We start from the raw sequence: 18,637 nt of genomic DNA, 5'->3' as shown, positions 1-18,637 counted from the left end.
CTGTATCTTTGTACTCAATCTGGTTTGTCTAAAACGGCATTTTAAACTTCATAGTTTTATGCTTTCATTTGTTAGACTTTCTGAACAAATAGCACAAGGTAGAATAGGTTCTTTTTCATCTCCAGTCCATGAGAATCAAAATCAGAAATATTCTTCTTGTATTTGTGACTTTTCCTTCACTTCTTAACAGCAATTGAAGGTGGTTCACCCTCACTAATTTTATTATTTTCTGTTTGTTCAATGTTATTATAATTGCTGCTTTCTTTTGGTTTAAAAGTTCTATATTTCAACCAGCGATTCATAATCTTGAATGTTAGGGATAAAAACTAAGTATGAATTATCATATCAATGTAGTTTACTAAAGCACATAACTAACTTTTCCTATTAGAAATATTGCATGAAAGCCAAAAATACAAATACACCCGCTGTACCAAATCAATGCTTAAGAATTGCAATTTTTTGTGCAATGCTTCGTCTGGGCAATGGAATGGGGAATGCACAGAACCATAGTGCCTGGCAATGCCACAGCTATGCATCCATACAATATACACATATGCATGATTTCAACAAATAATAATGTGCAGTCACAGTTGTTTGCCAATGTGACAGTCCCCTGTCTTTCCTCTTCTCTCTCTCTCTTCTTTCACAGGCAAACTTGCATGCACTTTCTTACACTTGTTTTTCAGGTGCGAAAGTTTTTACTAAGTCATTCAGTTTCTGCAAGGATCTTCAACTGAGAAATTCTGGTTTCAATATATTCCAGTTCGATGTACACTGCACAAAAAAAAAAAAAAAAAAAAATGGGACAGTGCTATATCTCCCGTTCTACTGGGGCGATTCACAAAATTCAAATTGCGTTCTTCATGTCTTGAAAGCGTGACTTAGGATATATATTAGATTTATATATAGCAATATTCTAACATAGATATTTTGACACAAAATCAGACTTTTTCTGAAATAACATACCAATTTTTTCCATATTTCGATTCTATGTCTCAAATTATGCCAGAATGCCAAGTTTTCTAAAAATCGTACGAGTAGTTTTTAAAATTTTAGCTTTCAAAATTTTAGCTCCTCAATGTTAATTGAATTTGGCAAATATTTATTAATATCTCTTTTTTATTAAACTTTTTTGATTGTTCCTTTCACATTTTGAAATTTAGGTTCATTCCAAATAAAATTTACCTATTTTTTGTGTTCTATTTTTTAAATTTCTATTTTAAATAATTTTTATGAATTTTTCGAAAAAAATTTGAATTATAACCTATAAAATGTTTACCATCATCTTAAATTGGATGTATTTCTAAGCATACCCGCAAAAAATTAGACTTTTTTTATTCAGAATTTTCTAAGATATACACAAATTTACATATTTTCATGTTTTGAAATTTGGCATATTTTTTTGAGCGATAATAACGCCAAATGTGGTTTATGGATTTTTGTTACAGTGAATTGCCACAGCTATTTTTTACCTTAAATTTCAAGTAAAATTTTATGGAGAATTAATTATATGAAATTTTTTCCCTCAATGACGCGTAATAAATATTTATTAATACTATATGAAAAGCTATTTTTTTTTATTTATGGATGATATTATTCAAATTTTTAACTATTTTTTTTTAAATTTCTCTCTTCCTTCTTTTAAAAAAAAATATTTGTAAAAGTAAATTTTTATCTTCAACGTTTTATCGTCTGCTACTTTAATTTCGTTTAAATCGAATTGTCTAAAACTGAGAACTTTCGTTTGATGTTTATTTGAATTTTACGAAAATATTTTATGACATTAACTGCATAATTTATTTCTAAACAAGCTGTTGCTTATAAAGTGACTGAAAGAGCAGATGATACAATCATCCATATTTTTAAAGCACAGTATATTTTTATAGAAACATAAGATTTAGAATAATTATTTTTATAAAAGTTAAACTATAATATAAACATACACCCTCTAGAGACCGAATAAATGGAAGTTCAATGGTTATGTAGAAATGATCTGCGGCTACTTAATGGCTGGACAAGTCAGCAGGTTCTGTGCACAAGTAAGAATAATTATATAAACAATACCCAAATTCTGGATTCAATTAACAAGGGTACGATGTTTATTAAATGAATTTAAGAAGTTTTTAAACATAAAAAAATCAACTCATTTTTTATCCTAAAATGTATTTTTATGCGTAGCGTATTTTCATTATATCCTTAAAATTCTATTTTAGAATGTAATTGTCAAGAACTGAATTCTAATCATCAGTAATATAATAAGTAATTATTACGGTTATTAATAAATCCTTCTTATAAAGTAATTGCAAATATTTCAAAACACTTTCTGTCTGAATGCAAATATTTCTAATTTTATATAAATCAAGATTTCACACGATATTATTTATTTGCACTTTAGTTCTTACCATCAGCTCTAGTAGAAGTTACAAATCAATTATATTTAATTAAGGAATGCCCATCTAAGTTTAGAAACAGTGTACCGTAACAGCAATTCAATTATTAGCACCGCATCTTTGATGTCCCAATTGGCAAGCTACATGATTTTTAATGAGTATTCGGGTTTTCTAAGTAACTTCATTCGGAAATCGCGCTTAAACTAGGTTAGTTGGTTATTTGAACATAGAAAGAACATGGGAGCTATTTGGTTAAGATACTTTCATAGAGAACCTTTGTAATGAGAACCTAGAAAACTACGAAAACCAACCATGCAGCCTGGGTTAGACTTCGCAACAAACAATTAGTATTTAATAATCTTCAAATGCTAGGCAACTGGTGAGGCTCCAATTTAATATTTTATTTGTAAATATTTAAAATATTGTTGTATTCTTAGACGCAAAAAGCAGAATTTAAGTTTTGTTAACTTGTTAGTAAACTACGAAGCCGTAGTGCAAATGAATATTCAATTTGTTTTGAAATAATTGTATTCACTTAATATTCTTGGAATATGAGCTAAAGAAGGAATTTTCTCAGAAGATTAAAGAAGTGTTTAAATCCAGTGATATTAGGTTTGCCTTACAAGCTCAGAATCAAAACGATTCTGCAATTGCTCGAGTAGTTGACTTGTAAATGGCTATGAATTAAGCAGATTACTTTTAATTTTACGTTATTCAGTCAGAAAACATATTCCAAATGTTTTGTATTGCATGACAATGCATCGTTTCATTGTTCAATAACCAATCAGAGAACCGCTTGTATTCCGAAAATAAGTATGTGTACTCAATTGTCCTGCATGTTCTTCAAATTTGTCTCCTTGTGACTTTTTTCCTTTCCCAGAAACTAAAGTTGCCTCTCAAATGAAAGTTTTTTTACATTGAAGACACAAAAGGAGTATGACATCTACTTTTAGAGGCATGTCTAAAACATATCTCTACAAGCCTTCTCTTACATTTCATGTTGTGCATTCAGACAAAAAGTTGGATCAGCGTAAATTCTATAACCTATTTTTATTACACACTGATTACATTATTAACATACAGTGAATATATACTAAACCTTTTACTTCAGTAATTCGGAATTTTTGACGGAATTGTTGTCGGACCTAAGACTTAGAAGATAAGTCAAATTGAATATATAAATAATCCAATAAATTCAAGGTCGAAGTTTCAATATTTTATTTTCAGAGGGAGAGGAAATTTTTTCAGTTTTGGTCCATTACCCTAACTATATTTGCTTCGATTCCTTATTTTTTTCATAAAAGCGAAAATCTTACGCATCGTATACATATAACGCATAGCTTCAAATTAAAATTTAATAATATACAGGGTGATTATAATTAAAGTTCCACTTTGAAACAATGATAAAAGGAAAACTACTGGATCAAATGTTATCAAACTTGATAACCGTGTAAAGGAGGTCATGGGAATTTATTTTCCGCGAAAAAGAATGTTTGAAACCTCACCACCAGGGGGGGGGAATGGCACTGTATGCAATATTGTTAAACGAAATATGGGTCAGAATCTCACTTAACCTTTTGTTACATGGGTTCAATATGTTGTATACCCTTAAGAAACTTTGAAGTAAGTAAATTACCATTTAAAGGCGTTAAATTTGATAAAAGTTGAATGCGCCATCCGTGTAAGGGAGAAATTCGTCCATGAAAACCACAAATTAGTGATTAGAAAATGTGAGATCGCAAATCACTCGCACAAGTGCGTACAATCTGGAAATCGTTTCCTTACAGATCGCTAATTTGTAATTTTTGAAGCCTGAATTCGGCCCTAAAACATGAAGATACTGATTCAAAACACTTTTAATCGATTTGGGCCAAAGAAATCCCTCATGTTATCTACCTAATTCCATTGCACTCTCCCACTGCATTCGATAGCGTAGCAGTCATTCCACACGGTGTGGAATGACAGCTAGCTTCATAACTGAACCATTTTTCTCTGAATAGCAGTCGACAGCTGGACTACCGTGATTGCAGCTCGCTTAGAGTCAATGTTAAAATGTTTCGTGATACATGAACTGAAGTACCGTGGCATTTTAGATACTACGATTTTCATGCAGGGCTGGGCCCCACCGCACAGTTACTTAGTTTGTGTTTGTGTGGGATTATGGCAAAGCCTCGAGGGCTATCTGCCTTAAGGGAGGGATGCCTTCGTGGAGGATTTTCTAAGGGAAACTGGCTCATATACACGTTACACATGGGGAAAACCACGAAAACGCCCATGCAGCCAGCCCGTTCGCGGGATTCGAACCACGAACCGAACTACCAGTGTTCAGCGACTTTACCGCTCGGCCACTGGTGGGCCGCACAGTTACTTAGAAAACATTTCACGAATGAACATCTTATAGGCCAACACTTCCCCTCTTCCCACCAGACCTCAAACCTCTGTGACTGTTAGCTATAAGGTTATTTCAAAAGCACTGTTTATCGTGATAATCTAAACAATTTGGCAGAAATGAAAAATGTGATACACCGACATGTTCGTAATATTCCTCCTGATATGCTAAGAGCTGCTGTTGAGAATGCAGTAACAGGATTTAACTTGCTTTCAGAAAATACTGGACGTTACATTGAACGTGCTTTGCAACACATTTCGGAAACACTTAAACACATTTTAAACCGATGTTTTCATATCTTATTTCATTTAACAATATTGCATACAGCACCATTTTTCCCCCGGTGGTGAGTTTTTAAACTTTTTTTTTTTTCCACCAAAAATAAATTCCCATAACCTCCTTTACATGATTCCCAAGTGTGATAACATTTGGTCCGGTAGTTTTCCTTTTATGATCATTTCAAAGTGGAACTTTAATTATAACCACCATGTAAATTAAACTTTAATTGATATTTTAAACAAATTGACAAGAATGCAAAATTTATGGAAGTCTAGAAATCGAAAAATCTTAATTTTGTGTGAGCACTGAAAATAACTGTAGAAGGAAAGAAGAAAATTAGGGAGAAAAGTAAGCAAAAATTTGCAGGGAAATTTGGCTGTCAGACATACCAAGATGTTTCAAAACGTTGGACGCTTTTGAAGATACTTTCAGGATACTTCAAAGAATTTAGGTGTTCAAAGAGACAACACTTGGACGTGTACACCAGCAAATACCATCAATTGAGCTTGTGTTAACAGAAAAGACAAAAACGATATCATTGCAGATTAAAGTGAAGAGTGACTGGTTTTAGACTATACGGTTGTATAAATTTAAATTACGTTATAGAACATAATATCGTATCATAAAAGGAGAATCCCCCGATTTCTCAATTGAATTATTTGAAGATTCAGGAGTTTATCCAGTGATATATGTGGATTTCACCTAAAGACGTTTTTTTCACTCCTGATGAAACAGCGGCCAAGCGGTAAAGTCGCTGAACACTGGTAGTTTGGTCCGAGGTTTGAATCCCCATGAAAACGCCCATGCAGCCAGCCCGTTGGCTGCATGGGCATTTTCATGATTTTCCCCATGTGTAACGTGTATACGAGCCAGTTTCCCTTAGAAAGTCATCCACAAAGGCATCCCTTTCCTTAGGCAGATAGCCCTAGTATGCTTTTTCATAATTAAATAAACCAAAACCTCCTGATGAAACCAGTCTTTCCTTTTATCTCATACCTTCAAAATGCTTAGCTTCTAAAGACTGATAAAGGCTCTGATGAAATGGATTGAATTGGATTATTAAGTTATGCAAAGCAGGGCTATCTGCCTAAAAGAAAGGATGCTTTCGTGAAGAAATTTCTAAGGGAAACCAGCTGGCATACATGTTACACATGAGAAAATCCCCGAAAACGCCAATGCAACCAGCCCGTTTACTGGGATTCGAACCCTGGAGTGAACTACCAGTGTTCAGCGACTTTACCGATCAGCCGTTTGTGGGCCTTTATGAAATGGAAGGTGCTAACTTTATTTAAAATGATTGTCAGAAATACCAAGATGTTTCGAAAAGTTGGATGCTTTTTAATATAATTGCAGAATGTCTAAAGAAAAAGAGCAAGAATGAAGCAGAATGAAGAAAAAGAGAAGAAAAAATAAATTTTTGCGTAAAATTTAGTATTTCTACTTTTTTTTAATTTAAAACTTTTTAATCTTATGATATTTGTTTCTTGCGATTTCAAAAATAAAATATTTGATTAAAATATGAATAACATTTTAAGAAACCAAATGTAGGATAAAATTGTGTAAAGCAATGGGCATAATGATAAAACTGTTTAAAGCAGTGTATGCAAGTCATCCTAAGTCAAAATGTCGGTTATACATCTCTCTTATTTATGTATTTCTTTTCTGAACGGAACATTGAAAGGCGTGTTAACTGTGCTTTACTGTAATTTCTCTTTTAATATATGCAGTTTTCAAATGCATCGTAGTTGGGGTCACAAAGTATTCTTCCGAAACAAACGCAATTCAAATAAATAAAATCATATTCTGGAAAATTTATATTAATAAATATATTTAAAATGCTCAGTTCGAATGAATAAATAGAAATTTTTAAAACAGTTATTCGAAAGAAATTATGCAATGTAAACAATTAAAATAAATTCGAAAAAGAAAAAAAATTGCTTAAAGTTTATAACAATTATAGGTACTTTTCCGTTTTGCCGGCACAAACGATAATGGTTTAACTGATAATGGCCAATAATGGTTTAACTGATGCCAGACGAAATATCTTCGCTGGTAACCTTTTACGCCTCAGTTTCAAAACAAGTTGAAGCCATTTCTTATCAGATTGTTTCTTTCAATACTGGCATATAGAATTTTTACACGATATTTAAATTTTATCCCCTAAGACAATTCACGGTGATAAGTCAATTAGTTCTAAGTCAATTAGAACCGATTACACCGCTCATCCGAAGGCGAAATCAAGTGTTAAATTCATCAATTCTAATGAGAATGCACTAGCGAAGTAAAGCACTGCGGTTTTACATAATTTCTGAGTAAGCTATTCGTACAAATTGAAATAATTCTTGCATTTAAACTTGTATTCCAAATTAAGATTTAACTTGAAATTAATGTAGATAATTACTGAGCGAATTAGATTTTAGTAGCGTAGTTTACGTGAGATGAGATCACTTGGGGTCACGTCATACGAACCGGCGAATCAGGATTTTGAACCATGAAATCATAGTAAATTCTTAAATTAATGTCTTTTTACAAATTTATTGTCTTTATTTATTGGCTTTTTACAAAATTTTAAACCATATTAAAATGTTTATGCCTTCAAAATAAAAAAAAATTCTTAGAATTAACATTTTTTATGTGTATACTGTATGTTGTCGCCAACAAAGTCTGCTTGGCGAGATTTGCGCCGGCGAAACGGAAAAGTACCCAATTATAATTAAAAATATAAGATGTATAAAATATAAATTATTTAAAAGAAGGAACGATTGGGTCTTTTTTTCCTCTAACGCACTATGTAAAAATGGAAATGAAAATAGGTTGCCACATTTTAAGAAATTCGCCAAGTGAACTAATTTTGGCACAAACTGAATAAAAAGCGCCAACATAAATTGTTGAATTTCTCCGTAAATTTCACACCAAATTTTACAAAATTTAATATTAGGCATAATTTGAGTCGTAGAATCGAAATATGCAAAAAAATCGGTATGTCATTTCTGAAAAAGTCCGATTTTGTGTCAAAATTCCTATGTTAGAATAGTGCTATATATAAATCTAATATATATCCCAAGTCGCACTTTCGCGACATAAAGAACGCAATTTGAATTTCGTGATTCGGACCAGTAGAACGGGAGATATAGAACTGTCCCATTTTTTTTAGCAGTGTACATCTTTCAGATGTTTTAAATGCTACCATTTTGTTTATCCACTGCCAATTGTTCCCAAGAATAATGTAATGAGAGAAGCTAAATTTGCGCATGCGTGGATGCGTCTACAACTTTCCCGCGCTGTCCTCCTGCTCGATTGATATCCCATATTCGCTCTGCTTGTTTTGTCACAGTGAAATCTTCTGTAGAACGCCGCTTCGTTTTAGCTTCGCTCTGAACGGTCGACACTTATCCCAAACTCGGCGTAAAGTTGAAAACTTTGAGCCCTATGCCACGAGCCCTAAACCAGATTTTGTGATGTAGCACAGACTGGTTGCCTTGGCAATGGAGCTCGGCTTTAACCACTTATGCCTTTTACGCCCCCGTCTGAACGAAGCTTTACAGTCCCCCAGGCAGTAAGTGTACACTTTGGGAAAAACTTCTAATACATATGTTTATGTCAGTCTATGAAACGTTTTACAAAACAAACCTTTTTAATCCTCCAAAATGTCAAATTTTGATTTAAAGATCATATGTTTTCATTAAGAAATTGTGGCTATTTTTTATTTATGCAAAATTATGTTTCTTCTGCTCCACTACTAACTTAAAGATTTTTTATGCATTAGCTATAAATTTTTCAACATTGCAGCTTTCTGAATAAATTATATATGCTTGTAACAACTTTATAAAACAAAAGCTGCTCTGTAATCACTTAAAAACTAGCTGATATTCTGACATCTAAAAATAAATTAACTTTTAACATGCTATACACAGTAACCAAGTCTTCATGATAAAATATCATGCAGCAATATTCTAAGCCTACATTTAGTGAACAGTTTATGTTCCATTACTACTATTGTTACTACAGGAAAATTAAATATACAATATAAAGTTGAATCTCCTGTTATCAGATAAATGATTTTGATTTGCTATTAGAAAATGTCCACTAAATAGGATTGCATGGTTTCCAAGGGTCCAAGAATAACCTATTAATGGGGAAATATCTTCTAACAAAGGTTCTAAACAATATATTTGAAATTATAAATCATCTAGCATCTTTACAGAATTTCAATGTTTGAAAATAAAATTTTTAACTTACCTGATCTTTCACACGTGTAACAAATCCTTTAATTCTCCAGTCAACAAATGGTGGCAAGTGACAATTCTGACTACATGGATTTTCATGAAATTGGCTGCTATGGTTACTAGCTCTTTGGCCTTTTCCATTGAAACATTTTCGGTACACATTGAGTTCATCCACTGTCTGTAAGAAATAAAAAAGTTCACTCAAATTATTAAAATACACTTAACTATAAAAAATAAGAACACTTTTAAGAAAATCTCCATCAATTAAGATCAGATTCTGAAGATGCACAGAAATGCCAAAGGTATTAAAATCTAAAATAATGACGAAAAATATATTAAAAATAAGGACCTACCATAAGCACACTTTTATAATCAAGGAAGGCAATTATGTTACATCCTTAATTACAGGAAATGTACTGAAAAATTTTAATTGCATTTATTGTATTTTTGGAGTTCACTTACAGAATTCATTCAGTTCATACAATTACAGAATTCATGACACATATAATTCACATTTTGTGATGCAAAATCATTTTTTAAACATTTGTTTTCTTGATTAATAAATTCCTATTTACAGAATTATGTATGAATATTGAATTGCATAAAAATTCAACTTCTTGAATAAATTTAATGTTTGTTTAACCAGTACCAATATATTTTTATAAAAGTTATTTATTTCTGTTCATGTTAAGAGACTTAGTTCTCTACAAAAGAAAGTGCAAACCAGCCTTGTAGGCAATTTTATGTGTAATTTAAATATCAACTGAATTTTTCCATTGCTAGCGAGAACACAAATACTATATTCACACAGGGAGCCTCTTATGTACATAAAACCTCTATTTTAAAAGTGATTCTTATTGACCACATTCTTTTGTTTTTTCTACAGTCAACAGATTTATCTAGTATCAATCTGTATAGGCGAAACCTCTTTGAAGAACTTTGAAAAATCCTGACTGAGAAGAAGTCCTGGATTTCTCACTGAAAAATACAATTCCCCATAACTTTCCTACAGCTATATGTAGAGCATTTTTTTTCTCAGAAACAGTCACAGAAATAATGTAGTATGCTATCTACCACTAATTTAAGTTATTTGTTTAATTTTTTTAGAAGGCACTACAAAAATTGTTAGTTATTGAGTTAAAATAATAAGCCAAATAGCAGTTATTGAAGGAGTTAAAGTAAAAAAATTGAGCATAATAATCATAAATTTGCAGGACTGGTTTGGAAGGTTTAACATAAAAACTTCTTTAACTCCAGAGGTGCAAATAATGGAAGGAATTCCTTAAATTATCAATGGCTTTTACCAAACAAAAGCAGGAGTAGCACTTAAAAGGGCTGTTTATATGAGTAGTACAGCTGTACACACTGCAAATGTAATGCAGCATAGCCAAACAATAGTCATCACTTTCATTAACGAATCTCCATCAAAAGTCTCTGAGACAATGAAGAAATATTTGAGGTGTCGTACTTACATGCTGTGCAGAATCTTTAGCTTCAGAATCCCTAACATAATTCAATTATGTATATACAGTCAAAAGTCGTTAATCCGGACGCCCATAATCCGGAATGATCTATAATCCGGGCCTCAAAGCTACAAACTTTCTGCGTATGCGTCAACGCATAATGCGTTCACGCATGCGCACATGCATGTACATAATGCGTTTACGCATGCGCGTTTAATGTATAACGGATGGTATAAGCTGAGCTAAAATGATCTAATTAACTATTTCAGTTAATGTTGCAGATTGCGTTGTTCCTTAATCTTCGTGTTGGATCTGGCTTATTATTTTTTGCAGACTGTTAGAGCAATTTTATCAAAGTAAGCTTGAACTTTTGATTATGTCAAATAGAATTTCCGATGCTGGATACTGCCAAAGGATCTACAAAGCAAAATAATGTTTCAATGTCCATCAAACAAAAAGTAGAATTGCTGCAAAAAATGGATAAAGGCATATCCTTTGTTTCTCTAACCATTCCGAAATCTGCTTATCAATTTCACGCTGCTCTGCGGGGGAGAGGAACATCGTGGCATGCAATGAACTGGAAGTTGATTTGTCAGCACTATCCTTATCTTCAGGGCAGATGTTTTTATTCTATTCGGCTTATAGTTCATTACTGAATGTAGTATTTCATCTCGATGTACTCTGATATGATTTAAATCAAATTCATTATAAATATCACGAATACACATCAAATAGTTTTCTGGTTGCAATTTTCTAATTTCGACTATGCGTAATGTATGCTTTATGCATGCGCCCATTGAAAGAAATGTTTAATAAAATAAAGAAATAAATATTAAGGTTTTTTTTTGGGGGGGGGGTAAATTTTGATACCCTTTAGATCATATTTGTTCTTTATTTTGTAAATTAGGGTTTCATATTTTTAATTTTATAATTTCTGCATGCCATCTTATCAGATTTAAGCTGATGATCTATAATCTGTAAAAATCGATAATCCGGAATCGCCGAAGTCTTGACGAGTCCAGATTAAAGACTTTTGATTGTATTAGCACTAACTGCAGGACTGACTAAGTTCTTCTGCTGGTTTACAATGCAATGCTTGTAGAATATGATTGCAAAAGCGGTAGATCGCATACTATGTCAATACTAATTCTTCCTTAAAAGCAATTATTTTAAAATACAAAAATATCCTTAATCACAATCTGTTTTGAAATAGAACAGTTCCACTTTTTATATTTCAATATTTTTATTGAAAAAGTACAGCTAGAAGCTAAATCTGAATTCCAATTTTAAAATCTTACTAAAATTTTTCAAGTTTTTTAATATTGGGTTTTTTAGCTCTTTGAGCGGCCAGGGTTTTCACTAAGAGAGCACAAATTTCCCAAAACTACAATAACAAATTATTTTTATGATTTTTATGTAAAAACTCTCCTGGTATTTCATACCTGGGTTTGTTTTCTTTTGATATATTGCCTTAATTTTTTTGACATATTTTAATATGCATATATATATGTTTTTACAGATATAAAAAAAAAATTCTAGGCTGTGCCGCTTAGGGGGTTTATGAAAGTTCCCAACTACTGCAAATGTTGTCTGCGCAAACAGTTCCCATTGGCATGTTTAATCATACTTTGTCAAATTATTTTTGGCATTTGAAAGAAACAGACTTGCTTTAAAACACCGTATTGTGAAATTTCTAAAAAAAATATCATTATTATTTAAGCACAAGGTGTCTAAAATGGAACTATCTGTAACTTCTTGTATAGTTTGTTAAACTTGATAACTTCTATACTTTCAAAGAAGACTCAACTAACGAGTATATCTCAAGAATTCAAAATTTTATTATACATTTTTAAACAGTTCACATGGCATTCAGGTAGCACAGTAACACGTGCATCACAACAACAGAATCGCATAGCATGAGCGTCATTACAGTTAAAGTTATAGTTATTTACAGTTACAGTTATAGTTGTAGTTATTTTAAATATACATCACATCCCTTCCTCCAGTTTATAAACAATAATAAAAATAGCAAATGATATCAATACAAGTATATTCACAATATGACATACAATAACAAAAAAGTTATATAAAAATTATATATGCAATACGTTACATTATTTTATTCCATGACAAAGTCTCTATATCTTGAAGGTTGTCTAATCAACCATCCACTTCTTGTTATTGTATTATTGGATAGATTATTCTGTTGATTTCCTATATTAACAGGCACAGAAACATTTTCAGGGCTTCCACTTGAATTTTCCTCTTTATCTAATACTATATCATCATAATCATTATTAACTTTGTAAGGTGATTTTGAAAGTTTTATATGGCGTCTGTTTCTTTGCAATATTTCCCCATTTGCATTTCTTACAATATAGGATCTAGGACCTTTATCCCACTGCCCAGTTATAAAGTTGAACAAGGTTATACTATCTCCAGGTTTTAACTCAGGCAGTTTCTGTGCGGTTCTATCATAATAATATTTTTGCCTAGCTTGAAGTGCACGAAATTTAGAATAAGGTTTGTTTATCTTAGTATTTAACAATTTATTACTGATAGGTAATTTTGTCCTTAATCTTCTATTAAGTAACAGTTGTGCAGGAGACAAATTTATTCCACTAACTGGGGTATTTCGATATTCCATTAAGCCTACACTTATATCTTGCACTTTCCTCATGATATTTTTCACTATTCCTAGAGCTTTTTCAGCCAACCCATTACTTTGAGGATATCTGCGGCTACTAAATTTAAGTTCGAAATCCCAATCTTCAGCAAATTTCTTAAGTAAGTAGCTATTACAGGGATTATTGTCGCAAATGACTTCATTTGCAATACCATACCTGGCAAAGATGCATTTTAACTTTATCATAATTTCATTTGCTGTCTTATCTTTTATGTTAGAAACTCAAACCATTTAGAGTAATAATCGATAACTACTAAGTAATTTTGATTACCAAATTGCAAGATATCAAGAGCAATTTTTTCAAATGGTTTAGTTGAATTTCATGTTGCATTAGAGGTTCTTTTTGATTTCTACTTCTGAATTTTTCACCTATTTCACATTTGGAAACAAGCTGTTCAATGTCATTTGTCATACCTGGCCAGTAAAAAATTTCACGGGCTCTATTTTTACATTTCTCAATTCCAAAGTGCGCTTCATGAATTAATTGCAACATATCTTTCCTCAAACCATAAGGTACAACTAATTTTTCATTAATAAATAACAAGTCGTCATTAATATAAAGATAATTTTTAACTTTAAAGTATGTTTTTACACTACTATCTACTTTTTTGTAACATTTAGGCCAACCCTGTTTAATATATTTCATAACTATTTGCAAATCTGGATCTGATTCAGTTTCTTTCCTAAATTGCACCACTCTTCTTTCACTCATAGGCAAATATTTTGAAATAATGTGAACAACATTTAGCATTTCAAGATCATCACTGATAGTTTCATTCACAGGATATGCTCGTGACAAAGTGTCAGCAAAAAGCATTTGATTACCTGGAACATAATTTATCTCAAAATCATACTTTAGTAATTTTAAGATCATCCTTTGCATTCTAGACGAGATTTTATGCAATGGTTTCTTAACAATTGCCATTAACGGCTTATGATCACTTTGTACTGCGACTTTCCATCCATAAACAAAATTGCGGTACTTTTCAAAAAAAAATACTATGGCCAATAGCTCTTTTTCGATCTGTGCATAGTTTTTTTCACTGTTAGTCAGGCTGCAAGACACAAATGATACAGGATTACCATTTTGAATTAGACACAATCCTAGGCCATCCTTCGAACTATCACACTGTATAATTATATCCTCATTACCACTGAAAACTTTTAAAATTGGAGCTTTAGTTAGCAGTTGTTTGATGTTGTTAAATGACTCTTCCTGAGTTTCTCCCCAATTAAATTCTACCTTTTCTTGAATGATTTCTCTTAAAGGAGCAGTAACTTTAGATACATTAGGTATGAATTTTGACAGAAAATTTAACATTCCTAACAACCTCCTTTACTTCAGTTTTTGATTTTGGTGTTGGCATATCAATAATTGCTTCAATATGACTTCCGGTACCCTATATTGTAATTTATCAGGATTAAATTTGTTTCAAGAACCTTAGAGATAATTATATCATGAGTAACCTCATCAGATCCTGCAATTATGATATCATCAAAATAAACTTCCACACCCTCAATATCACCAAATAATTTTTGGTTTCTTTTCTGAAATATTTCTGGGGCAGAGGATATTCCAAATGGCATTTTCTTGAATTTATATTTTCCATAAGGAGTATTAAATGTACATAGTTCAGAACTAGCTTCATCTAGTCGTACATGCCAAAATCAATCTTTTAAATCTACAACTGAAAATACTTTTTTACCTTCTAACCTACTAATTATATCATCTGGAGAAGGAATTTGACAGCGTTCCCTTTTAATTACTTTATTTAGATCTCTAGGATCTAAACATAATCTCAGACTCCCATTAGGCTTTTCAACTATAACCAAACTTTGAACCCAATCAGTTGGTTTCTTTAGTTTCGATACTATCCCTTCTCTTTCAAGTTTATCTAAAGTATCTTTTAATTTAGGCCATAAAGCCTGAGGAATACATCTTGGGGGTGTATTACTGGTATTGCATCATCTTTAAGAGTTATATGATATGGTTCATCAGGAAATTGCCCTGTACCTGTAAATGCATCTTTATACTGAGCAATTAAATCATTTTTATTAATGATATTGCACTTTAAGGAATCAATCCTTTCAATTAGCTTTAATGCAGAACAAGCTGTTAACCCTAATATAGGCTTAGATCTTACATCAAGAACATAAAACTGTAAAGGTACATTCTTAAGCCTTTCAGTTGAACAATTAATTATAAGAGTACCTTCTGGTTTTAACTTAAAATTACCATATGCAGTTAAGAATAAATTAGTTTCATTAAGTTTAGGCTTAAGTTTAACATTATTTAAAACATACAAAGGCAAAATATTTACTTCTGCACCAGTATCTAACTTAAAATCAACCTTGAAAGACTTATTATTTACATACATTGTAATACTTTTCACCCATGTTTCACTTACCTTGTGAATATCCTTATTTACTTCATCAATAGAATTTGTTAATCTTTGATTGATTTTGCACTTATTTTAAATTCACTATGCCCGTTTACTGGTGGATTTATCATTACAGAGTCAACAAATACACTATGTTCATTATTTGGTATTCCAACTTCACAAATGTTCTTGGGACACCTCGCTGCAAAATGGTTCTTTACTTTGCATTTCGCACACGTCTTTCCAAAAGCTGGACAGTCCCGATATTTGTGCCTCCTTCCGCACTTCTTGCAGTCATATTCTAGTGCTGATTGCTTCTGCTGTGACGATAATTTCGGTGACACTGACTGTTTTCATTGATGCTGCTGTTCTCTATATTTCTTCATGCTGTTCACAGTCGCTGGATCATCTTTCATGTTCCGGAGTTGCTCTTTGCTTGTTTCAGCAGCACGGACTATTTCTATCTAATCCTAGGTTAGATTCTCGAAGCAAACATTTGGTCAGACTCCTATCCCGAATGCCTAATACAATACAGTCGCGAATCAATCCATTTTCTTGTTCAGCAAACTCAAAGTTGACGCTAAACATAACATTCAATTGTTTGTCCTCCTTGCTGGCTACACGAAAAGAATTTGTAACGTTCATATACGACATTCTGCCGTGGTGAACAATAATCTTCATAAGACTTCAAGACCTCTTCGTACTTCTCCTTATTCTCAGGTGGCTCAAATCGAAACGTGTTATAAATTTCGAGTCCTTCAGTACCGAGTAAATTCAAAAGGATTGCAATTTTAGTCTTATCTGGCTTGGCATCTTTTTCCGTTGCAAGTAAATTGTTTTCCAGCTCTTGCTTCCATTTTTTCCATTTTTCTTTAATATTTCCGACGGAAAATGTTAGAGGAGCAGGTGGTCTGAAATCCATTTTGCTCCTGACACCATGTAACTTCTTGTGTAGTTTGTTCTTGATAACTTCTATATTTTCAAAGTAGACTCAACTAATGAGTATATCTCAAGACTATCAACTACCAGATTAGAACCATCATTTACTTCCAGTTCTGTCGCAAAAAGTCAGCGACAGAATGTCACCAAACCATGTGTATAGGCCTATTGATGACCGGCCTATTGATATTGATGAGGCTTCCTTGCGAGAACTTGTGGAAGACCAGTATGCAACCACTCAAGAGCTTGCTAAAAAATAGTCGCACTATGCATGGATGTAAAAGTTCAATCACTGGGTGCCACATGAGAAGACTCAAGCAAATATAGACAGACACGTTCGGGCCAGCACTATTCCACTCAAATATCAACCCAAGCACAAAATTCTAGACTGGATCATCACTTGTGATGATAAGTGGATTTACTTCAAAAACACAGGCCAAAAAGGAGAGTTGGTCTGTGCCTGGTGAACCCGTCGGCACTTTTGCAAAGCAAAATTTGAATAACCAAAAAGATCATGCTTTGCATCTGGTGAGATTGCCATGGTATTTACCCACAAAGATATCTTGAAAATGGTAAAACCCTTGACAGTAAGGTGCACAGCGAGATGATAGTCCATGTTGACACTGCTATCATGGTAAAATGTCGAACTGAGTTCCTGCACAAAAAGGTAATGTTCTTTAAGATAATGCAAGACCACGTATGTCTTGCATTCACCGGCTAGGCTCTGCAGGCATTCGGATGCGATCTTTTGCCACACACACCATATAGCCCCACAACATCACTTCTTTGGACTTCTGCCTTTTTTCAAGCCTACATCTTGATGGTGCTATCTTTCATTCTGCACAGGATGTCTGAAATGAAGATTTGTGTTTGGACTTGCGGCCACCAAGTTTCTGGTCCAAAGGCTTTGAAAATGGCAGAAAAATCATAGTTTTGGGTGGTGATTCCTGTCTGCACTAAAGGTACTGCTTTCATTTTTTTTTCCCTCCTAACTTTATAAGAAAACGTTTTTTTGGCAGAAAACTTTCATTACAAGCAGATACATGCCATGTTGTATTTAAATGTCATTTATGTGTATGAAAAGCAAAGCTCAGAAAAAGTCATTTATATAAAATAAATAAGCTTTCTCTTAGAGCAAGGGTGAGGAGATTTTTTTTTAATTGAAGGACCACATTATGCATTAAAAAAAGGGATAGCTGCAAATAAAACAGTATATTTTGGATATAAATTCTTATGTAATGAAAAGTGATATCTGGCAAAACAATAACTTTTCTTTTTAACAATCAACAATTTAATGGATCAAAAAAAAGTTACAAGCGTAATAAAAAACTTATTAATTAATAATAGCAAAAAAATATAAGGGGGAAACTTTCCTATCATTTTTCCACATAATCACCAAACCGAGTTAGGCATTTATCTGAATGTACTACCAACGTGTTTAACTCGGATTGTTAGAAATCACATCATCATTGAGCTTGTACTCAGTAACTGTCTTTACATCACTGTCTGAAGAGAACCTCATTCCTAATAAATGTTCCTTCAATTTCGGAAAAAGGAAATAATCACTGGGTGCTCAATTTCGACTATACAGGGGTTGACTCCAGACTTCCCACTTTTGCAACAATACTTGAGTTTGAAAAGTAGTATGGAGCTGGCCACTGTCAGGCAGAAGAATGACACCATCACTCAACATGCTAGGGCACTTGGGTCAGATAGCTTCATGTAACCTTGTCAAAGGGGCACAATACCGACTGGCAATAATGATATGGCTACACTCCAGATGCTCAATCCGAATAACGAATCATGGCTCACACCTTCATGCAAGACCACTTTTCTAAATGTTTTGACATTTCAATCACTCTGTAGCATCTGTGAACTTACACT

General features: G+C 32.8%; 1 protein-coding gene across 6 annotated transcripts in view; it reads right to left on the bottom strand.

Moving 5' to 3' along the window:
* The window catches only part of LOC118185894 (procathepsin L-like), a 178,259-nt gene that overhangs the window by 143,226 nt on the left and 16,396 nt on the right, over nt 1-18,637 (bottom strand). For all 6 annotated transcript variants that reach the window (XM_035355834.2, XM_035355836.2, XM_035355835.2 and 3 more), the window contains one exon: nt 9,298-9,462. In XM_035355834.2, coding sequence (XP_035211725.1) covers nt 9,298-9,462 — 165 coding nt within the window. The remainder of the gene's footprint in view (nt 1-9,297; nt 9,463-18,637) is intronic.

This window comes from Stegodyphus dumicola, chromosome 9, assembly GCF_044657685.1.
Source record: "Stegodyphus dumicola isolate Sdum_Otavi_A_Nest chromosome 9, ASM4465768v1".
Lineage (NCBI taxonomy): Eukaryota > Metazoa > Arthropoda > Arachnida > Araneae > Eresidae > Stegodyphus > Stegodyphus dumicola.
The sequence above is the reverse complement of the archived record's forward strand: the minus strand, read 5'-3'. Positions and strand labels throughout refer to the sequence as shown.